The sequence below is a fragment of the Macrosteles quadrilineatus genome, unplaced genomic scaffold (genome assembly GCF_028750875.1).
Source record: "Macrosteles quadrilineatus isolate MER2022 unplaced genomic scaffold, UCM_ALF_1.0 Scaffold_3__2_contigs__length_128488019, whole genome shotgun sequence".
NCBI lineage: Eukaryota > Metazoa > Arthropoda > Insecta > Hemiptera > Cicadellidae > Macrosteles > Macrosteles quadrilineatus.
The window spans coordinates 122140020-122160180 of record NW_026542596.1 but is presented as its reverse complement, the minus strand read 5'-3'; the positions used below and the strand labels follow the sequence as shown (position 1 = coordinate 122160180).

General features: G+C 35.5%; 2 protein-coding genes across 3 annotated transcripts in view; one reads left to right on the top strand and one right to left on the bottom strand.

The window, feature by feature from the left end:
* LOC128989745 (fatty-acid amide hydrolase 2-A-like) overlaps positions 1–20161 on the bottom strand; it is a 54377-nt gene that overhangs the window by 14095 nt on the left and 20121 nt on the right. The window contains exon 1 of one of the 2 annotated variants that reach the window (XM_054411777.1): positions 1707–1934. The exons of the other annotated variant lie outside the window; for it this stretch is intronic. The gene's annotated coding sequence lies outside the window, so the exon portion shown is untranslated. Of the gene's footprint in view, positions 1–1706; positions 1935–20161 lie in introns of those variants that run through there. 2 annotated transcript variants of the gene reach the window in all.
* On the top strand, positions 1923–19923 carry LOC128989515 (uncharacterized). The gene is made up of 4 exons (XM_054411412.1): positions 1923–2068; positions 13286–13433; positions 14787–15059; positions 16078–19923. Exons 1-4 carry the CDS (start codon positions 1923–1925, stop codon positions 19921–19923), a joined length of 4413 nt encoding a protein of 1470 aa, XP_054267387.1.

Genomic DNA, 20161 nt, shown 5'->3' with positions numbered 1-20161 from the left:
AAAAATTGTCTGCTTCATCATCTTGCATGGAAGAGTAAGCTTAATTTGAGCAAATCAAGTGACAAGTTAGCAATTTATAATGGTAAATCATGCAATAAGTACAAAGCTCAAATCGCTTCAAGGTTCGTACTATGCAACGAACTAGAAACTAGAACTAGAGTAAAGAAACTACAATTTCCTCAGCAACCCAAGGATGGCAAGTTTCTTGTTGGCGTTCTCACAACTGCTTGCGAAGAAACAATAGCTATGAAGACTTCAATAAAAATGTCGGCGCCATTGTGATGTAATTAAACTGAGCTGGAACCGGTTTATCAACGACAGGGCGTGTACTAATCTCACACACAGCAAGGGCACGATTATGACGAAGCAGTGACAGTTGGTATGTTAAGTATGCATGAGGGGTCTCGATCCCGGGAGTAACTCTAGATCAATCCTAGGACATAAGGACCAATCCTAGGATTCTCAAACTTTTTGTAACTCATAAAATAAAATAAAATAAACTTAGAAATACAGAGATAATAAATATCTCGAAAAATGTAGATATGTGTTCCCGATAATATTTCAGGTTATCAGGTTAACATATAATACAATTGTAACGAATCAGAACTAAATGGTGGGTCAACATAATAATATCAAATTTGAAAAAAGGTTTCGAGTGCAAAACAACTATACATATAAGAGGAATATCATTAAGGATATTAACCGCTGTTTTGGCATTCCAAATCAATCAGCTGATTTTGTGAGCCCACAACAATGAAACAGTTTAGTTATAAACATTCGAATTTGTTATTTAGCTGTATTAATTTGAAACAGTTTTGTAAATAAAACATAGAAAACTAATTTAAAACTATTTTGTTCAGATTTGTGGGAACTGTGGGGGACTCGGTGGCATTTTTTTACATAAGTTTTTTACACTTTAAAGTTTGTAGCGTGTTTGATATATCCGGTATGGTATATTTTAAAATAGCAACTTTTCAAAACCCCACGACGCATTTGACGATAAATTTGTACCCTTTGTTGGATTCTTTGTTTTCACTCGTTGGTGCAGGGGAATCGGTGATGTGAAGGTATGCGTAGTAAAATGGTAAAACTCGACACAGAGTATTCCTTCCTAGTTTTGGCTCAACAAAGATTTCTTTTACAGCCCAAGACCAAACAGCATAAGATGCTGGTCAGTGTATGTACATCAATCTAAATTTAGTTAGAGAGGACATTATTTCTTTAAACTTATTTTTTTATGGGGATTATTGTAGTTGTTTGTATTTTTTGTTTACGAAATAAGAAACTCTTTATAAACTTTTTTTCGAGTTTTATTTTATTATGCTAGAAAATAAAGTATGCTATACTCTGTGGTGTTAGAAAAAAAGTATTTAGTCACGTAAATTATTATTTTCTGGAATAAATTTGTTTATGTGGAGTTCCAGCCATCTAAGTGAAAATATATTTTAATACATAATAGCGGTGTAAAACTGTGTTTATTTGTTTAGAAAACAGAACGAATGGCGAATGATGATGGCAGATAGCAATGTCTTTTGGAGGTTTAAAGTATATACATAATTTGTCGAGCATCAAGACCATATGGATAAAAACAAACAACTCAATGATTGTTTGCTAAAGTAATTTAAATTAAATTCTAAAAGTATAACATTCAATCATTGTAATCCAAAATATAAATTATTTACACTTTTCACATATGCTATACTTACTTTTTAATTATTAACAATGAGCAGGGGTCCAAACTAAAATCCCAGAGGTCTACTTCCTCACCGAATGTTCATAGCAACAAATCGAACCAAAAAGAACAGATGCACTCGCTCACTTAGTACACCGAAAATAAACTATGAACACCCAACCGCACTAAAAGCACAGAATTGCCGCACTAGAGGAGTGATTTACCGCATAAACTACCTGGGATTCCGCGAATGTGGCGAATGTGCAGACGTAGATCCTCCAAGCCAACTGAGGAACTGACCTTGCCTGGGACCGGATCACACGAGCTGCACGCCGTGGTCCGGTTCACCTCCGGGCACATGGCCGACGGGAGGATCCATCCGGAAATTGTTATCCGGTAATTGAGCAACAACATACCCAATCATCATTGTTTTCCACATTAAACATGTTTTCCGTGACGAATACACTACAAATACAATTTTAAAATTATAGAGCGACTCAATTTTTTTTAAATAACCTAGTCAGATTTTGCCAAAATTGTGGAATATCTATCTATATATCATCTATCTATCTTCTATATTATTAATATGTTACATGAAACTTTGTGAACAATACTGTAAGGCTTTTTGTTTTAAGTTTTAACCCCACTTATTATATACCAAAATGTTCGCCTAGGTGTGTAGATTTGCAAACGGATATTACATTTTTGATAAAGTCCCTTGGGCTCTACCCCAGTGGCTTTTACAGTTCCCATGTTATCCTTAAGAAGAACATATTTGTTTACATTATTATTAAATGGGTAATTTAATTGCTGTTAATATTTTAGTTGCAATCTAAGGAAAAGTGTGCTACAAACAACTACTGTCTTGATTGAAATGAATGTCGGAAATGAATGTCCGGATTTAAATGAGATATTTACAGGAAATGTTGATTATATCGAACTTTTATCTAAATCGTGAGTATTTCCATAATCTTTGACTCTTTTAAAGTCATCGGAAATTATGACTGTTATTCGTTTTAAAATAACGCCTTTAGCTGTAATACTTCGAATTCGAGCAACAGACACACTAGTTCATATTTAATACAATATTAACTAAACGTTACTATGTAAGTTTCATGAACATTTAGTTTTCAATATTACAGTATGTATATGCCTCTGATGAAGGTGTCAAATTTTTTGCGAAGTGCTAATTAGAGTCTATTAAAGATTAAGAAAAACACATTTAGTTCATTAACTGCTTAAAGTAAAAATGTGTGGATGTAACTTACCCGACGATTCAACTACTGTAATAATCAAAAGATGACTTTAGAAGAGGAATCCTGACAAAATCCTGTGACTTTTGGCAATTCAAATCTGGACCCCGCTGTCCTTGAACATCAGGTTTTTAATAAACGATCCCGGCCAAAGAAACAGTGTGTGTTTGCCAGTATCAAAGCTAATCAATACATCTCAACCACACCTAACCTCATACCTAACCTAACCTAACCACCCTCATACTGTAATTCGGGTTGAAATACTCGTAGGTACGTCATAAAACGTAAACACTTGTTAAACAGCACTGAACACCAATCCAATAAACGAAAATGAAGTATTTACAATATAATATAGTATGCATCCGACTACCATGTCAATCAAAAGTAACTTTGGATAAAATAGTATTTCCAAAATAAATTGATTTGTTTATGAACTCATCCTGTTACCTGATCAATGCTTGTAGAATGGGAATTTAAAAAAAGTTGTATACGGTTTTATGTAAATAAAGCCAAATCTTTACACATATCTGTTATATACAATGTGTTTCGTAACTCAACTATGTACTAGCTTTGACTATTATTTTGAGTTTTGATCAGATGACTAAATATAAAATTTTAAACAGACATACTCTAATCCTCCTAGTATACTCATCTCCCTTCATATGACTGGCAAACATTACAGTAATACTTCAAACAGTGCAAGACAATGCATTTGTCCAAACTGTAAGGGCAACACATGCTTTCGGTATCCTTAAAGAATAATATGGAATTGTTCACAAAACGAGCAAAATTATTTATACTTATGCGATTGAACAATCAAAACACAAAAGTGTCGAGTAATGTGAGTGTCGGCGCTAAAAGCTATGTTTGAGTTTCCTCGTTGGCCATAAAAGGATTAAAGAGCACTTAAGTACTTAAAGTATATTTACAAAGTCAACACTCTTGACGTATCCCTCAACATTTAAGGACATGAGTTAGTCTTCTTTGCTCTTCAAGGAATCAAAACACATCTATTGACTAACTCATGCAAATTTTCAGAATATCTTTTATAACACACCACTAAAACATGTTATTTTACCAATATAAACTGTTGTATTTACCATTCTTGTATTGAACAGTAATGATTTTTACTGTCTATGTTGTCACTCCGTTTGGCACTTTTTTCCTAACTCTGGTGTTGTTAATACCTAATGTTGACAATTTTATAGATAATAAGTTATTGATTAATTGATAGTCAAATTAACCAAACCAAACCCCAACCAATGGAATCTTGGCCCAGAATCGTACTTATATCTACTCGGCTACCTGGACGATCATCACGATACTGTACTATAGTATTAAACTGTTGCTAGAATTTGTATTCTAGAAAGTTAGACAATTTTGTAAAGGTTGAGAATCAGATTCTGGGGCCGTAATTAATGGAGAAACTTCTATCGTGTAGATGAATTGAAAAAAAAAAAAACTAATTTGAAAATGTATGAAAAGTGTTTAGCTGTGATCATAGCAAAAGTAATAGACGTTAAGTGGTGCCAACGTACTTCTGTATAGTCATAACATTGAGGTGAATGTCCTACAATAGATGTCGCAATTATCATGGTCCCGGGCCACGGTCTAACGACCCTTCACTCCGCCTCTCTTCTGTCACACACGGAGAGAAACGTTGACACTTCTGGGTCAATAAACAGACGACAGATTGTCGGAAACTAACTCAAAGAATAACAGAAATTCTGCAAATATTTAATTGTTAAATGTTGAGTAGTGGTGCAGCAATTTAAGGGAGTGTTGCACGACGTCCAAGTACCACGACGTCCAATAATATTTTTCCAGTGCCACGACGTCCAAAACATAATTTTTGAGTTGTTGCACGACGTCCAAGTGCCACGACGTCCAAAAGTACAGTAACTGCCAAAAATATAGTCTTTCTACAAGCTTTGGACATCGTGGCACTTGGACGTCGTGAAACAGCGCACTGTAGAATTGTAAAGAAGTATCATTTGCACCACGTCCAAAGCCTCTGCCAGTTGCACGACGTCCAAGTGCCACGACGTCCAATCAATATTTCACTGTTGCACGACGTCCAAGTGCCACGACGTCCAAAGTGCCTGCACACTGTGAACACTGTTTGCCGACCTCAGTGCATACAGTTCGCATTGCAATTATTGAAGGCAACTAGTCCTAGTCAACTGTTTGAAAGTTGTCAACCGCTTCGTCTTCGATTAATGTTTAAATTATTCAATATTCAATGGTTCTAATTGAACTAATTATTGCGTTAGCTTAAATTTTTTATATGTAAAATAAATACTATGTCACTGTAAAATGTAATGATGCAGTATTTCTGTTGTTATGATTGCACTCTCCCATGTAGGAGTTATCTGTATATTAAGGGAGAAATTGAAAATCATGATAAAGGTCATTTTATAAATAATGCATTTGCATTCTTATTTGATGAAATTAGATACGAAGTTGCAGGTAAAGAAATAGACAATAATTGATTTCTACAAAATAGAGCTATGTCATAGAAACGAAATAAATAAATGACTACACTATTCACTATATTGTATGATTAATACAATAAATTAATCACTAGCCCAAAAGTAAATATGATTGGTTTAATGTGAGTAGTGGTAGAATTCTAAGTACTGCAATAGAATAGAATTGTCATACTATATCAATTGGTAGCAAATTTACTCGTAAGATAAAATGTATGCACAGTTTTATAACAGCTGTAAGACTTCCCATTTAAGTACCGGTATCATTGAAATTGTATAACTTCCATTGAACAGAAATGAGGTAAATAGATATTGATACACAGATATATGAATTTTCATACACTTATAATATGATGAATTCAAAAAAGTTTTATCCGTAAAATGTGCTAAATATTATGTAAACTATCAACTTTTTAAGCTTTAATGATGTTACTACAATGGTTAAAAATGTTTCCTGTGAAACAGTGGGAATAATTCGTTTTAAAAGAAATCATTCATCATGGATATAGGAAATAATTAAGATTCTATAATCATTGCCCTATCAACCTAGGCCCTTTTCCTGAGTGTTATGAGGTTTATGTTTTGATTTATTTTTGTGTAAACCGTAATATAACCCCCCTACCACAGCAAATCTGTAGACTGAATTTCCATTTGCCTGATTATATAATTTCACTAAAATATGTTAGAAAATTACCCTATTTTCCATATTTATTTATATTTTTCTATTTTTCCTATTTGTCGGTTTGAAACTATTGTGATAGCTTTTTGTTTACAGTGCAAACCATGGATGTATGGATGGACGGATGGATGTTTGTGACAAGCAAACGCGAAAAATACTAAACCGACAAGGTTGAAATTTGGTATGATGATAGATAACATCCCCGATTAAAATATTCTTACATCAAAAATTCTTTCAGTCTCCGCCCCGGTGGCTCTGGCTCTGGACTTTCTCTAGTTAACCTTATGAGAATTCATATTAAAAGAAATTAAAGAATATTGTCAGCCGTTTCAACTGTACAAGTTGGTTCTATGATATTAAACAGCATTAAAAGTTATAAGGCTTGCCAAACAGGGTGCAGCACTATTATGTTGTTCGTTTGCATTAATGACCACAGCTAATTTGAACCAACTAGCAAAAAAAAGTTGTGGTACACAATGAGAACTTTACTTTTTTCCATGGTCTAGGTGTAGTGGTAGAACATCAGGACTTTGGTAGATGTGTGCTACTCAATAGGATACCGTATAAATTAAAAGACCAGTTTTTTTTTTTTTTTTTTTTATCGTGTCCTCTCCCGTAACTGCAATAAGCATTTATACTTATATGTCAACCCCGTACGAAGGACGGGTACTCTGCTAGTAACACAATACAGTATACTAATACAATAATACTGTAGGTTTCCGTAGTCTGTGGCCATAGGTTCATCTGAACTGTCAATCAATTCTGAGAAATTCACAGTTGTAAATTCTTACTAGTCTTTTTCTAAGTTCACGTCGCACTCGCAATTAGTTCGCATGTTTTATCTAGGAAAGCAGGTATGCCCTAAGTCATAGCATTTGTAGGTTAAGTATAATAATAACAAACATGCTTATCGTAGGTTTGTAGGCATACTTGTTCAAGAATATGTCGTGGTAAGTTTTGTTTATAAATTTTATTCTTTAATTCTTGTCTAATGACGATATTGATTTGTATTAGTGCGAAAATGTTAATTTATTTGTCAAGGGCATGAGCGGCCCTCTGGTCTATGTATGTTACATGAAGCACAACATGAAAAAGAATAAATTAAAGGAAGGTAAAAAACGGATTAGTTGCTGAAGGTCTAAATCTCGGAAGGTCTAATCAGACCTTCGACACACATTTTGCAGTTTGTACTTGATGCTGAGGATCCCATGAATCCTGTACAAAATTAAAAAAAATGTTTCATTCAAACTACAAGTTTATTACTTTTCCGAGAACCAGCCTTTATCAGGACTTCCGCTCACACGCTAGTTGGCAACATCAACTGTGCTATATGAAAACAATAAATCTTGAGTAAAATATATTGTAATGTTAAATGTTGAGGTTGTGGTGTTCCTTCGTAAACACATTCAATTATAATCTTGGAATATGTAAATTTATTGTTATACGATTTATATGATACTAGCTGTGTGCCTGTTCTACGCACGGGGATCTTAAAGTAGTCAGTTGAAACCTTCTTATATATGAAAAGCAGTTGGTTTGCATATTTTCAGATATGCTGGCAAAACTATTATATATAAACCTTTGCAAATACAGTATCTGACAGTTTCAAGCCAAAACAAATGCTTCGCAATTAAATGTCACCCGGATCGTGTTGGTCCATATGTTAAATCTAATGATTAAACTAAAAAAAAGCTTTATAGGCCTAGATCTATGAGGCATAGCCCTAAGGCCTATAGTTGAAAGTTACTTCCCACAATGGTTAAAGGTATTTATTTAAAGTACTACCTCAACCTCACCATTTAACACTTTATTCGGGTTGACATTTTCATTATCAAGGTGCTCTTGTCCTTTTCGTGACACTGAGAAATAAGTGCATAAATGCGTTACCAACAGACATACACACAAAAATACAGAACTTAATTAGGGAATTTGCTACGTTTTAAGCATAACAAAGTACATATAAAATTAGAATTTGAAATCTTTGTCAATGTCATCAAATTTTATCATAACAATTTATATTTGCTTGGACCGAAGATGACGCGAAATGCTGACGAAATGACGGATTACTTTATAAAATGAAGTACTATAGACAATTTAGATTGGTAATTTAACCTATAATAAAAATTACCAAAATAGGTCATGAACTATTGATACATAAACAACGTAAATCGTAAACAATTCATAATGGTTTGCTAAAAAAACGTTTTACTTAAATGAGTTATCATTTTCTTAGCATAAACTAACATTTTGGAATCCAGACAGAAAAAGCAAAACTTATACAGTTAAGACATCAATTAAATTGAATAAGGCTGTAATACCACTGTATAAATAAGGTGCAACACCAACGATAACTAATTTGTAAATTACAGTGATGTGTTGGTACGTAAAAATGATTCTTGCTGCTACCAACGGTTCTAAGGGAAAAAACCAGTACCAAAAACCAACGTTTACAGTTAAGAATTACGTCCGACAAATAAAATGCGTTAATCAAGTCCCAAGGTTATTGATTTCTTGGTTTTGGATTTTTTCGTGAAAAGTTATCGGCAATCAAAATTATTTCCCATCAATTGCTTTATTCGTAAACAACTTTTAATGTAAACTTATTGGTGTCAGTTTGAAAAAAAAACAACTGTTTGTTATTTAATAGATTACGCAGGCCTATTCTCTAAACAATGATTGGTATATCTTTTAACATTAGAATGAAATGTGACCAATGCTGTGACCAATCACGCAATGCTGGGTTTTTGGACGTTTGTAATTTTATTTCTTAAGTAGGGAGGCCGTGTATTCTAGGGAAAAGTACCGGTATCAAGGATCGTCGTCGAAAAGGTTGTTATGAATAATTGGGTAGGCGTAAGTACCCAAGAGATGGGCTATGGGCCTATTGGCTGTATCGTCCAGCGATTGCATCATACGGTGAATAGGAACAGAAAGTAACACATTGGAAAAGCGAGTTTAGCATCATCCATAAACCGTAAACCTCTGTTACAATCACCCACTGTAGTTGTGATTTTTTGCTTTACACTTTACACTTTACACAACCACCATTGAAGCGCCGTCAATGAGTAAGCTATTGGCGACGATCATTAATAAATTCAAGTTTCCCAGCCCTATACAACACTGATTCAAGGTTATCAAAACTCAAGAACAATTTTATACACAAAGAATCTCTGGTTCCTAACCTGGATGATGTTATTAAATTTCATTTACGGTTACACTATATTATTCCACTTGCGATTAATTAAATCCGTTATGTAAGACAACGATTTTAATCTCACTTGGATAGGCTTTGCCTTGAAAACGTGATCGGAAATGGTTGTGGTATTTGTAAACATATCAGTGACAGCGAGAAAAAAATATCTTGATCCGAACAGCTGTTCGTTATTTCATAGATCATTATGTGATAAAAATTGGAAGAAAACTTGACAAAAATCGCACAAAACTGCATTTTTGAACGTCTGTAATGTTATTTACTAATTATTGAGGCCATATTTTAATGGCTAAAGACACTCGCCAATCCAGTGAATACATTAAAATGACTTGGATCTTGATAGGTACTCTCGTTTTCCTGGAGAAGATTGTGTAAAATGCCATCTTGAGTGTTACAGAAAGACAGACAGACAGACAGAAATTTAGATGAGACTTGTTTCGGCTTCTTTAAGTATAAAACGTAAAAATAACCTACAAATGAATGATTATGAGCAATGTACAGACAAAACTCTAATTTTATTTATATAGATTCTCATTGGTTGCAATTTAATAAGTGGTGTAGCAAAACACAAACACAAAATTTATTGAAATGAAATTAAGTCAATGTTAAGGGAATACTATTAATAAACATATTTACGACATAAAGACATTTAATTGAAGCCTAAAAAACCGTTCGAAAAGGCATTCTATTCTTTATACTAGTAAAAATTAAAATGAGGGGATAAAAAATAGTTTTCAAAGATCATGTTGATCAATGTACCTATCAATGTATCTAGTCTTGAAAAAATAAGTAGGCTATTTAAAAGCAGACTCCAAACATAATGAAGTTGATCGGTTGTTAACAAAATGTCATCATTTTTCAAACCATGTAAACCATATAGTTTTCCAACTGTTGCTTTGTTTATTTTTTTCTTTTTATGTTTTTTTTTTACTTTATCATGTTTCAATTAATGGTTCAAATATTCATAGTATATATATTTCTGAACAAGAACATATACCCATGTATATATAACTAATAAACGTTCCATAAGCATTTTACACGAGAGAACACTATTCGGCAAGTAGCCGGTCATCATGAAGGAGCTTGGACGTCGTGCAACAGCGCTGAGCTATATTGGACGTCGTGCAACAGTCAAATATTTATTGGACGTCGTGGCACTTGGACGTCGTGCAACTGGCAGCGACTTTGGACGTCGTGCAACACTCCCGCAAATGTTACTTTTTTACAATTATATAGTGCACTGTTTCACGACGTCCAAGTGCCACGACGTCCAAAGCTTGTAGAAAGACTATATTTTTGGCAGTTACTGTACTTTTGGACGTCGTGGCACTTGGACGTCGTGCAATGCATCCGCAATTTAATCTATGATACTGTACAACCACTACAACCATCTATGTCCCATCCTTATGGAACAGCTGAAGCCAATTTTCTTGTTAGTTCTGTCCGCTGCACTTTAGAGGTCGTGTTTTGTTTACAATTTGTTTCTTGTTATTTTAGTAATTTAAAACCCCGTTCAACCAAATAAAACGATATAATCATAAACAATAACTCATCCTCTAGTTATATAACCAAACAGTAAAGCACAAATAATTGAAATAACTGTAAAGTAATAGAAACAAAACCTTTGCCGTACAGTATAATTTAAAACATCCTTATACGAATAAAAACCTAAACAGCTCAGTAGATACGACTGTAATCAGAAGCAACGGTGGAACAATTTTAGGTCACGGTTAAATTAAGTATGAAATGCATTTGCATTAGTTACTCATCTCACGATTACATCTGCGCATAAATGTATACAGTAACTAAGACAAGAGGAGAAAACAACCATTAGATCATGTTCCATGTAGTTCTTGGTATGCGTAATGATACCTGGTGCTTTAAAAATGTATTAAAGATGAGAATGACGTAGAAATGTTTGTAAAAAATAAACAATAAATTGTATACTTACAACTGTAAAAACAAAACAAAATTCAATACAATTCTGAAACAAAGTGTAAAATTGGTTATAAGTACTTGGGTTACATGTTAACGATTTGTTGGAAAATCTTCGTCGTACTGCCGCAAAAACAGCCGTTTTTAACGCAACGCATGTTGCGGGTCTAAAGTAGCATTTTTACTCTCTATGGAGTAAAAATAATTTTAAAGTAAAATCGGCTGTTTAAAATTTCGATTGTCGCTATCGTATCGATGATTAATTAGGTTAAAGATAGACGAAATGATTGAATCACTTAAACAGCTGCTTATTTGCTAATTTGCATTAGTAGAATTGAAAACAAGCTGGAAGTCGTTTGGAGAGATATCTTTAAAATTGTTCCATTTTCAAGCTTAGTTATTAATTAATGATGTAAGATGACGAAAAATACAGTTCGCCACGCGGGCAAAAAGTGTCTTTTCAACCCTCGCTCATTTTCCGTCCTCAGCTTCGCCACGATCGTAAAACTCGACCTTGGGTCAAAAAGAGTCACTTAGGCCCTAGTGATAAAATATACCATAGTGATCGCTAGTTCAATCCTGTGAAAATTAAAAAAAAATTCAATCCAGAAGAATTTTGGTAGTTACAAACGGAACCAGCTGTCTGTTTGTGTTATCATTGGGCTTTTCTGATCTCAACAAATCTGCCAGATCAGCCTCGTCTTGAAATGCGCACCTTGATGTGACGGCGTCGCAGAAATATAATCTAATCTAAACTAATCTAAACGATTCCGTTATTGTTATCATTATTTTGTTTAAAGTTAATTGGAAGTTTATAAGCTCAACATAATGATGTCTGAAACGGACAAACCTATCGTTTATCAACCTATTGATAACAAATGACATAGTATAAATCTTGATCCCTGACGACCATAATTTTAACTGAAGGAAAGTCCATATCCGCATGTTATTATGTCACGCCAAGAATGAAAATTTAACAAAAACTTTTAGTCAATAATTTTTAGCCCTACATTTTTAAATTTAAAAGTAGTAAAACAATGAATTTTAATTGTGGTGCCATAAGGGTTGTTCATTTTCTATGAAGATGTTTTCTTTGAAGGTCACAGACAGCTTAATTGATTTAATAGGGGAGTTTTAATTTTTTTCATGTGTAAGTACCTTTACACATTACGTTAAGGAAAGTACAGTGGATGGTACAGTACTATGGTAAAATCTCATATAACTTGTAAAAGGTGGAACAATTAGGCAACGCTGAACACACCTACATATAAATAAATAATCCTAGAGGAGAGAAAAAGTTAATTGACAATTCGATACATGATGCTAAAAAACTCGTACAAAAACGTTCAATATGTAGGCCTAGAGTAAATCTACTTTATGACTTAACTATAGTTATAATTAGTGAATTATTACCTTAAACGTATTCAAAAAACGACTAACTTATATAACTAAATTGGACATACAATAAAGTACACAAAAAATGTATAAGCTAACTTATTCAAAATTTGTACAAAATTTCGCTGGTGAAAACTACCGTTTATTGAGATCATATTGAATTTTCGCCCTGCATTTGTTTCTAAACAGCCTAGTTGCTAGATATTGTTACAGTTCCGGGGTTCTAGATTATACAAAACGATTTCTAAGCTTAGGAAACCTGTTATTGTTGTCTGATGTTCCTGCGTATACCTAGACACACACCCACGGCAACTTAGGAGGAAATAAACAAATATAACTTAGGGTAATTCTTTTCCCCCCTTAATGATTATAGGTGTCATAAAACTAATGGTTATCTAAATGGTTGTTTGGTCTTTATTTAAGTGTTTCATCCTGTTCCGTATTCAAGCGCTACCTAGATATTTCCAGACGTTTCATATCATACAATAACCTTTGTCCTGTCACGTGATGTCTGGAAACCCCAATCTCGCCCCAGTTCTCTTGCATTCATGCAACTACTAACATGTCCCCGGCACAATTAACTCCCAATTGCTGCTCTCATCTCTTAACCCCAAAGTATATTTAATTATTATTAGTGACACATATTAAAAGTAAAAGTGAACTATTGAACATTTGTGAAGTGAAACACTACTACTGCCGGTCCGGGTCTGTGTACGAGCAATACGCAATAGCTGGCCAGCAGAAGAAACTCGTGTACGTCTACCGGCTTCGTCTTCTCAACACTTCAGTTAAAAGGAAGGTACCTCATCAATCTCATTATATCTGTTAAATAATTAGTGACAAGTTTTTAATATTGCTCTTTCAACATACAGTCCATTTGAACATTTTTAGGCAAGTTTACCCCCCATCCGATGGTCCTTCGAGCCGGATGAAAATCATATCATTAATAATATATTGTGCTTTTATTAGCCTAGCTACTGTAACTGTTAAAATTGTACAACTAAACTCTTAAAAGTGTCACTTCTCTAAATAATTAGAGCAGCATTTGTATTCCCCATTACTATTTTTGGTGAATAAATAATATTTTATTTCATTCCCCTGTGCCATCTCAGACGTGAATATTTCATGTTAGTTTCATGTTCATGTCCTCCCACTGCTACATGAATCACGTCATATTTCCTTTCAAATAGTTATTTGAATCAGGAATTAGTTAGGATATTTAATATTTTCTCTAAGTTTCTCAATCAATTCACCATATCAATTATTGTCATTAACAATAATTTTTGTCTGCACTTTGTTTCGTCCTTAATTTTCTAACATATTTTCACTTATCAGAAAGTCAGCCATTTTATATTTTCTGTCCTTGCGATGCACCTTGGTAGCGAACTTCTCCACTAGAGCGCTCTGCCTACAGTCTGCACGTCGCAAGAACCAATGAGCGTCGAGATTCGTAAAACAGAATAAATCGCCCAATGATATTGCTTCTTCAAATTGATCATAATGTAAAACTCAGTTTCAAGCACAGGAAATCAGCTGACTGAATATAAAACACACTCCAGCTACATACAGCTGTGTGAATTGAATCAAAATATAAACGTAACCTTCAAGTTTATTTACATCTTGGAAAATATTGTTTTGTATGAATATTAAACGAAATATTAGTGGTTGAATCGATTCTTGTCTACATTAAGGATATTGCTCATAATAAATACTTCCCTACTCAATATATTCTGCGAAAATACTGATTCAAATTAAATGACTTGTGTTAAATAGACTTTACTTTTATTTACTATGTCTACTATCTTGGGTCTGATGGTAAAGTGAAATATAATTTTACATTCATTATTTCTTATAGAGTGAATGTAAATGAATTGATTTATTCTGAGCTATTAATTTGCATTATTGTTAGGTCTAAGACTTGGAGTTATTTTGATATTTAGTTGTTGGGAATATTTACATAGGCCTAAACTTATGATAAACTTAGGCCTATAGCTTACTCTGTTGATTACATAAATGGTCTGTTAAAATGAGATTCTCTACACTAGAGAAAAAGGCAAAACTTGTCAAAAATAGGCATCAGAAAATAAGCAAGTTTGTGTCAGCCCAAATTACTCTCTCAGAAACTCAATCATTAAATGTTGTTTCCATTCAGCGCTTACACAACTATGATGATGAAGTTAGAGGTTTATTCTCTGATTTTAAAGCTTTATTCGATAAAGTGGTTTATGATGATCCTGGTTCTGATTATGACGAAACTGAAGCATGCTCTATGCAAGATGAAATTTCGGACTTGTACATTTCTCTGATCAGTGACTTGAAAATAGTGTTACCTGCTAAAACTAAAGAAGTAACACCTCCCACCCAACCATCTCTGCGACTGCCCAAATTTGAGTTGCCCAAATTCAGTGGTAACTACGAAGAATGGGTTAGCTATTACAATATTTTTGAGGCTTCTATTAATAGGAATGAAACTTTGGCCCCTGTGAGTAAGTTCCAATATCTGCTTAGTTCTTTAAGTGGTGAACCCTTAGATTTAGTAAAGAGCTTAAGCATAACTGCAGAAAACTTTGATGTTGCACTTAGGCTGCTTAAGGATCGCTATGATAATAAAAGGCGTGTTGTAACTCAGCTTGTTACAAAAATCATTGATTTGCCATGCATAAGTAGTGGTTCTCTCAAAAGTCTCCAACATTTTCTCACAGTTTATAGAGAGAACACTCAAGTTTTGAAAAATCTCAACCATGACATAACAGCTGAAAATACTCTGCTTGTCCTAACGCTTTTGAAAAAGTTACCTACTGATTTAAGAAAATCTTTTGAGGATTCTCGCATCACAAACAATGACATACCTGCAGTAAATGATCTAATTCAATTCCTTGAAAGAGAATTTAAACGATTAGAAGGAGCTAGTATCGGTCTTGGTCCCTCAGCTAACGCAAGATACACTTCAGTGCAAAAGACTCAATCTAATAGTTATAGGCCTAAACCTCTTCGAGATAGTAAACCTTACTCCTCTCAAGCTAAAACAGCTTTCGTCACAGTGACTAACACTTGTAAGTTTTGTCAAGCATCCGATCACAATATATACAAGTGTCAAGCCTTTCAGGCTAAAAGTAGAGGTGATAGAGTTGAATTCACTTGTAAAAATAATCTATGCGCCAACTGCCTAGGCCATCTACATGATACTAATAACTGTCCTTCTCATAGAGTGTGTCGAATTTGTTCAAAGCGACATCACACTCTCTTACATGACTCAACTCCCACACAACAGCAGCCAAGTTACCCAACCAAGGTTTTTGAAAAAAAAATATGGTAAGTCGCCTACAAATAACACACCCCAAAGCCATGTCACCGCACCAGTGAATAAAAGTGCTCTTGTAGGATTGTCTAGCCAGTTAAACCCAACTAAAACAACAATTTTACTTGGAACATGTTTAGTTCAGGTGTTTTCCAAAGATGGTCAGCAAACTGTACTCCGTGCTGTGCTCGACTCTGCATCTCAACTTACATTGATATCTGAAAGAGCTGTTCAGCTCATCAGTGCCTCCCGTACTCGAGCACATGATGAAATCCAAGGAATTTCTGGCTCACTAATTCATTCTAGAGGAATAGTGCACATTGATATATCTGCAGTTAATGGTCAACGCTTAGCCTACCATCATCCATGCTTGGTTTTGAATCGTATCACTTCACCACTGCCTCAGATCCCAGTCTCACCTCAAGTGAAGGGATCCTTAAATGATTTTGTTCTTGCAGACCCCTGTTTTGACAAACCTGGAGAAATTGATCTATTGATCGGAGCTGATTTATTCGCTCTCTCACTGACTGGTGAGCAGCTCTTCTTAGGCCATAACCTGCCCCAAGTTTTAGGAACTATATTCGGATTTGTTGTAATGGGCATAGCTCCTGTTGCTACATCTGAGTTATCAATCCCAAAAACTGTTTCTTTTCTCACTACACATGATGGAGACCTTCACAGTTCACTTCAAAGGTTTTGGTCAATCGAAGAACCCCCGACATGTGTCAAGACTCAGTCAGAAGAAGATGTTCTCTGCTTACAGCATTTTGAAAGAACCCATACACGTGATAACTCTGGTCGATATGTTGTTAAGTTACCGAAAAGACCAAATCATCCACTATTAGGTGAATCTTGTAGTACAGCTCAACTTAGACTTAAAGCGATGGAAAGAAAATTTGCTGCTCAGCCCGAATTCAAAGATTTATACTCCGAATTTATGGATGACTACATCAAATCAGGTCACATGAGTGCATGTGAGCAACCCCTTTCTGGTGAATGTTACTATTTACCCCATCATGGAGTATTTAAGGAGAATCCCCCTAATTCCAAAATACGAGTCGTATTTGATGGTAGTTCCAAAACAAATAATGGCGTCTCCCTAAACGATATCCTCATGCCTGGCCCTAAGTTGCAGAATGATATTAGTGATGTCTTGCTGTACTTTAGGTGTCACAAGTTTGTGTTCACTTGTGATATACGACAGATGTATCGCCAGATTCTGGTGGCTGAAGATGACAAGAAATATCAGTTAATCTTTTGGCGATCCAACCCTGATGAATCCCTTCAAGTCTTAAAGCTAAATACCGTCACCTACGGTCTCAACTGTTCCCCCTTCATTGCGATCAGAACATTACAACAATTGGTCAAAGATGAGGGTCACTCATACCACAAGGCGTCTGAGATTCTAACTAAATCAATATTTTATGACGACATCATCGCTGGAGCAGAAAGTCTTGATGAAGCTTTGTCTGCACAGAATGAACTCAAGAACTTGCTCTCTAGAGGAGGTTTTGAACTCCGAAAATGGATTAGCAACGCACCCCAACTATTGGACCAAGTCCCAATTGAACACAACGAGACTCCAGTGGAGTTAACTGAAAATAGTGAAGCCTTCTTCAGTGTCCTAGGTCTAAAATGGACTCCAGAGTCCGACATGCTTTCTTACAAGGTTAAGGATGTTGAAATAAGTGCTATACTTACAAAGAGAAGAATATTATCTACAATCGCTAAACTGTACGATTTACCAGGATTTCTTACACCCGTAATTTTCTGGGCAAAAACACTTATTCAGTATCTCTGGACAACAGGGCTAACTTGGGATGAACCTGTTCCAAATGATGTTAGAACTAAGTGGCATTCATTCTTAGAAGAACTCCCAATAATTCAAGAATTAAGAATTCCACGCTACATTTCTACTTCTCTGCATACGGCTGTGCAACTCCACGGCTTCAGCGATGCTTCAGAGAAAGGCTACGCTGCTGTTGTCTACCTTCGTGTCACTGACTCTCAAGAGAATACAAGGCTCTATCTCATCGTCTCTAAATCAAAAGTCGCTCCTTTGAAAAGAATTTCTCTGCCACGGCTTGAACTTTGTGGCGCTCACTTACTGGGAAAACTTCTTCAATATTCTTCAAACATACTCTCTGCTCATATGAAGATTGAATCAATCTATGCTTGGTGTGACTCCACAATTGTCCTAACCTGGATACGTACTCTTCCATACCGCTTGAAAGTCTTCATTGCCAATCGTATTTCAGAACTCCAAGAATTGGTCTCTCCTCACTCATGGAATTATGTCAAATCTCAAGACAACCCGGCAGATTGCGCCACTCGTGGTCTTTCACCCTCTCAACTTGTGACTCATCATTTATGGTGGAATGGACCGGAATGGTTACAGTCATCTCCAGATTCTTGGCCTAAGCCAAAATTCACACCTGTTATTGATGATGACACTCTTGAAATAAGGCCAAATCCTCTAAACGTTCTAGCAACCACAGAGAAGATTAAACTCACTGATTTTGATGTACTAGAAAAATATTCATGTTTCAGGAAACTTGTAAACGTCATGGCATATATATTGCGATTCATTCATAATCTGCAAGCCAATGATCCCCGCATCGGACGACTTACTTGCCAAGAAACTTCTTCAGCGAAATTAAGAATTTTCAAACTCCTACAAAATACATCATTTAAGGATGACATCTCTGCTCTCAAAAAGGGATCTCAATGCAGCTTAAAACTTGCTCGTTTATCCCCATACATTGATGACAGTGGAATAGTGCGAGTAGGCGGCAGGTTGAAACATTCCAACCTTACACAAGATGCGAAACATCCGGTTTTGTTACCTAAATCTCACTGTGCTGTCAAACTGTTGATTATGCATTATCACCTAAAGCATCTACACGCAGGCCCTCAATTGCTGCAGTCTATTCTGTCTCAAGAGGTTTGGATATTATCAGCCCGCAGCGTGATAAGATCTGTGATTTTCAAGTGTCAAAGATGTTTCAGACTTAAGCCTGTAAACAAACCTCCACTGATGGGAGATCTTCCTGAAACTCGATTAAAACCTGTAAGGCCATTCTATCACACTGGCATGGACTATAGTGGACATTTTGACATTAAAGTTCATTCAACTAGGAACGCTCAACGGTTAAAATCATACCTCTGCCTCTTTGTATGTTTTGCTACGAAAGCTGTGCACCTAGAAATTGTAACAGACCTATCTGTAGACTCCTTCATAGCTGCACTAAAACGTTTTGTTTCTCGTCGTGGATTGTGTGCCCACTTATACTCAGATTGCGGAACTAACTATGTTGGAGCCTCAAAGCAACTCATGAAAACTTTTCAGAATTTCATCAAGGAATCAAACACTAAAGATGCTCTTAACAACTTCGCGTTAGATCACTCAATAAATTTTCACTTTCAACCACCAGCCGCTCCCCACCAAGGAGGCCTATGGGAGAGTGCTATAAAAAGTTCTAAATATCATCTGAAAAGAGTCATAGGCGATAGAGTTCTAACACTAATGGAATTAATAACACTCGCCACACAGGTGGAGGCTGTACTAAACTCGAGACCCTTAACAGCGTTATCCGCTGATCCATCTGACATCTCAGCCCTTACTCCGGGTCATTTTCTTATCGGCACTTCTCTTGTGGCAGTACCGGAACCAAATCTTGAAGAAGTTCCCGAAAATCGTCTCAACCATTGGCAAACTGTACAAGCCCTACATCAACGCTTCTGGCGACGTTGGCATCAAGAATATTTACATCAGCTACAACAAAGAAAGAAATGGGAAAAGCCCAACAAGAATCTAGAAGTGGGTGATCTCGTTATAATTCAGGACCCTAGAACACCACCACTACTTTGGCCTCTTGGACGCATAGTGAAGACTTCGCCTGGATCAGACGGCATCGTCCGAGTTGTCACCATCAAGACTCAGCGGGGAACCTTCTGTCGTCCTGCTACCAAGGTGTACCCGCTCCCCTGATCTCATTATCAGACCAAACAAAATGTTTATTCTATTTTCAAACATATTTCTATTTCAATGTTATGTATATATATTTAATCTATGTTTCTTATATTTCAATGTCAATCTTTATTCATCATGTGTCACTTTGTAACTTTCTCAATGTTTTGAACCATGTACGGTTCAAGGCGGGCGGCATGTTTCGTATTCAAGCGCTACCTAGATATTTCAAGACGTTTCATATCATACAATAACCTTT

What these genes read in the sequence shown, in the direction of transcription:
- LOC128989515 (XM_054411412.1), top strand. Translation starts at nt 1,923, where the DNA reads ATGTGGCGAATGTGCAGACGTAGATCCTCCAAGCCAACTGAGGAACTG. An exon ending in ACACTTCAGTTAAAAGGAAG is followed by an intron (nt 13,434 to 14,786) that starts GTACCTCATCAA and finishes GTTTCCATTCAG; the next exon opens with CGCTTACACAACTATGATGA. An exon ending in GTGGTAACTACGAAGAATGG is followed by an intron (nt 15,060 to 16,077) that starts GTTAGCTATTAC and finishes TGTTTAGTTCAG; the next exon opens with GTGTTTTCCAAAGATGGTCA.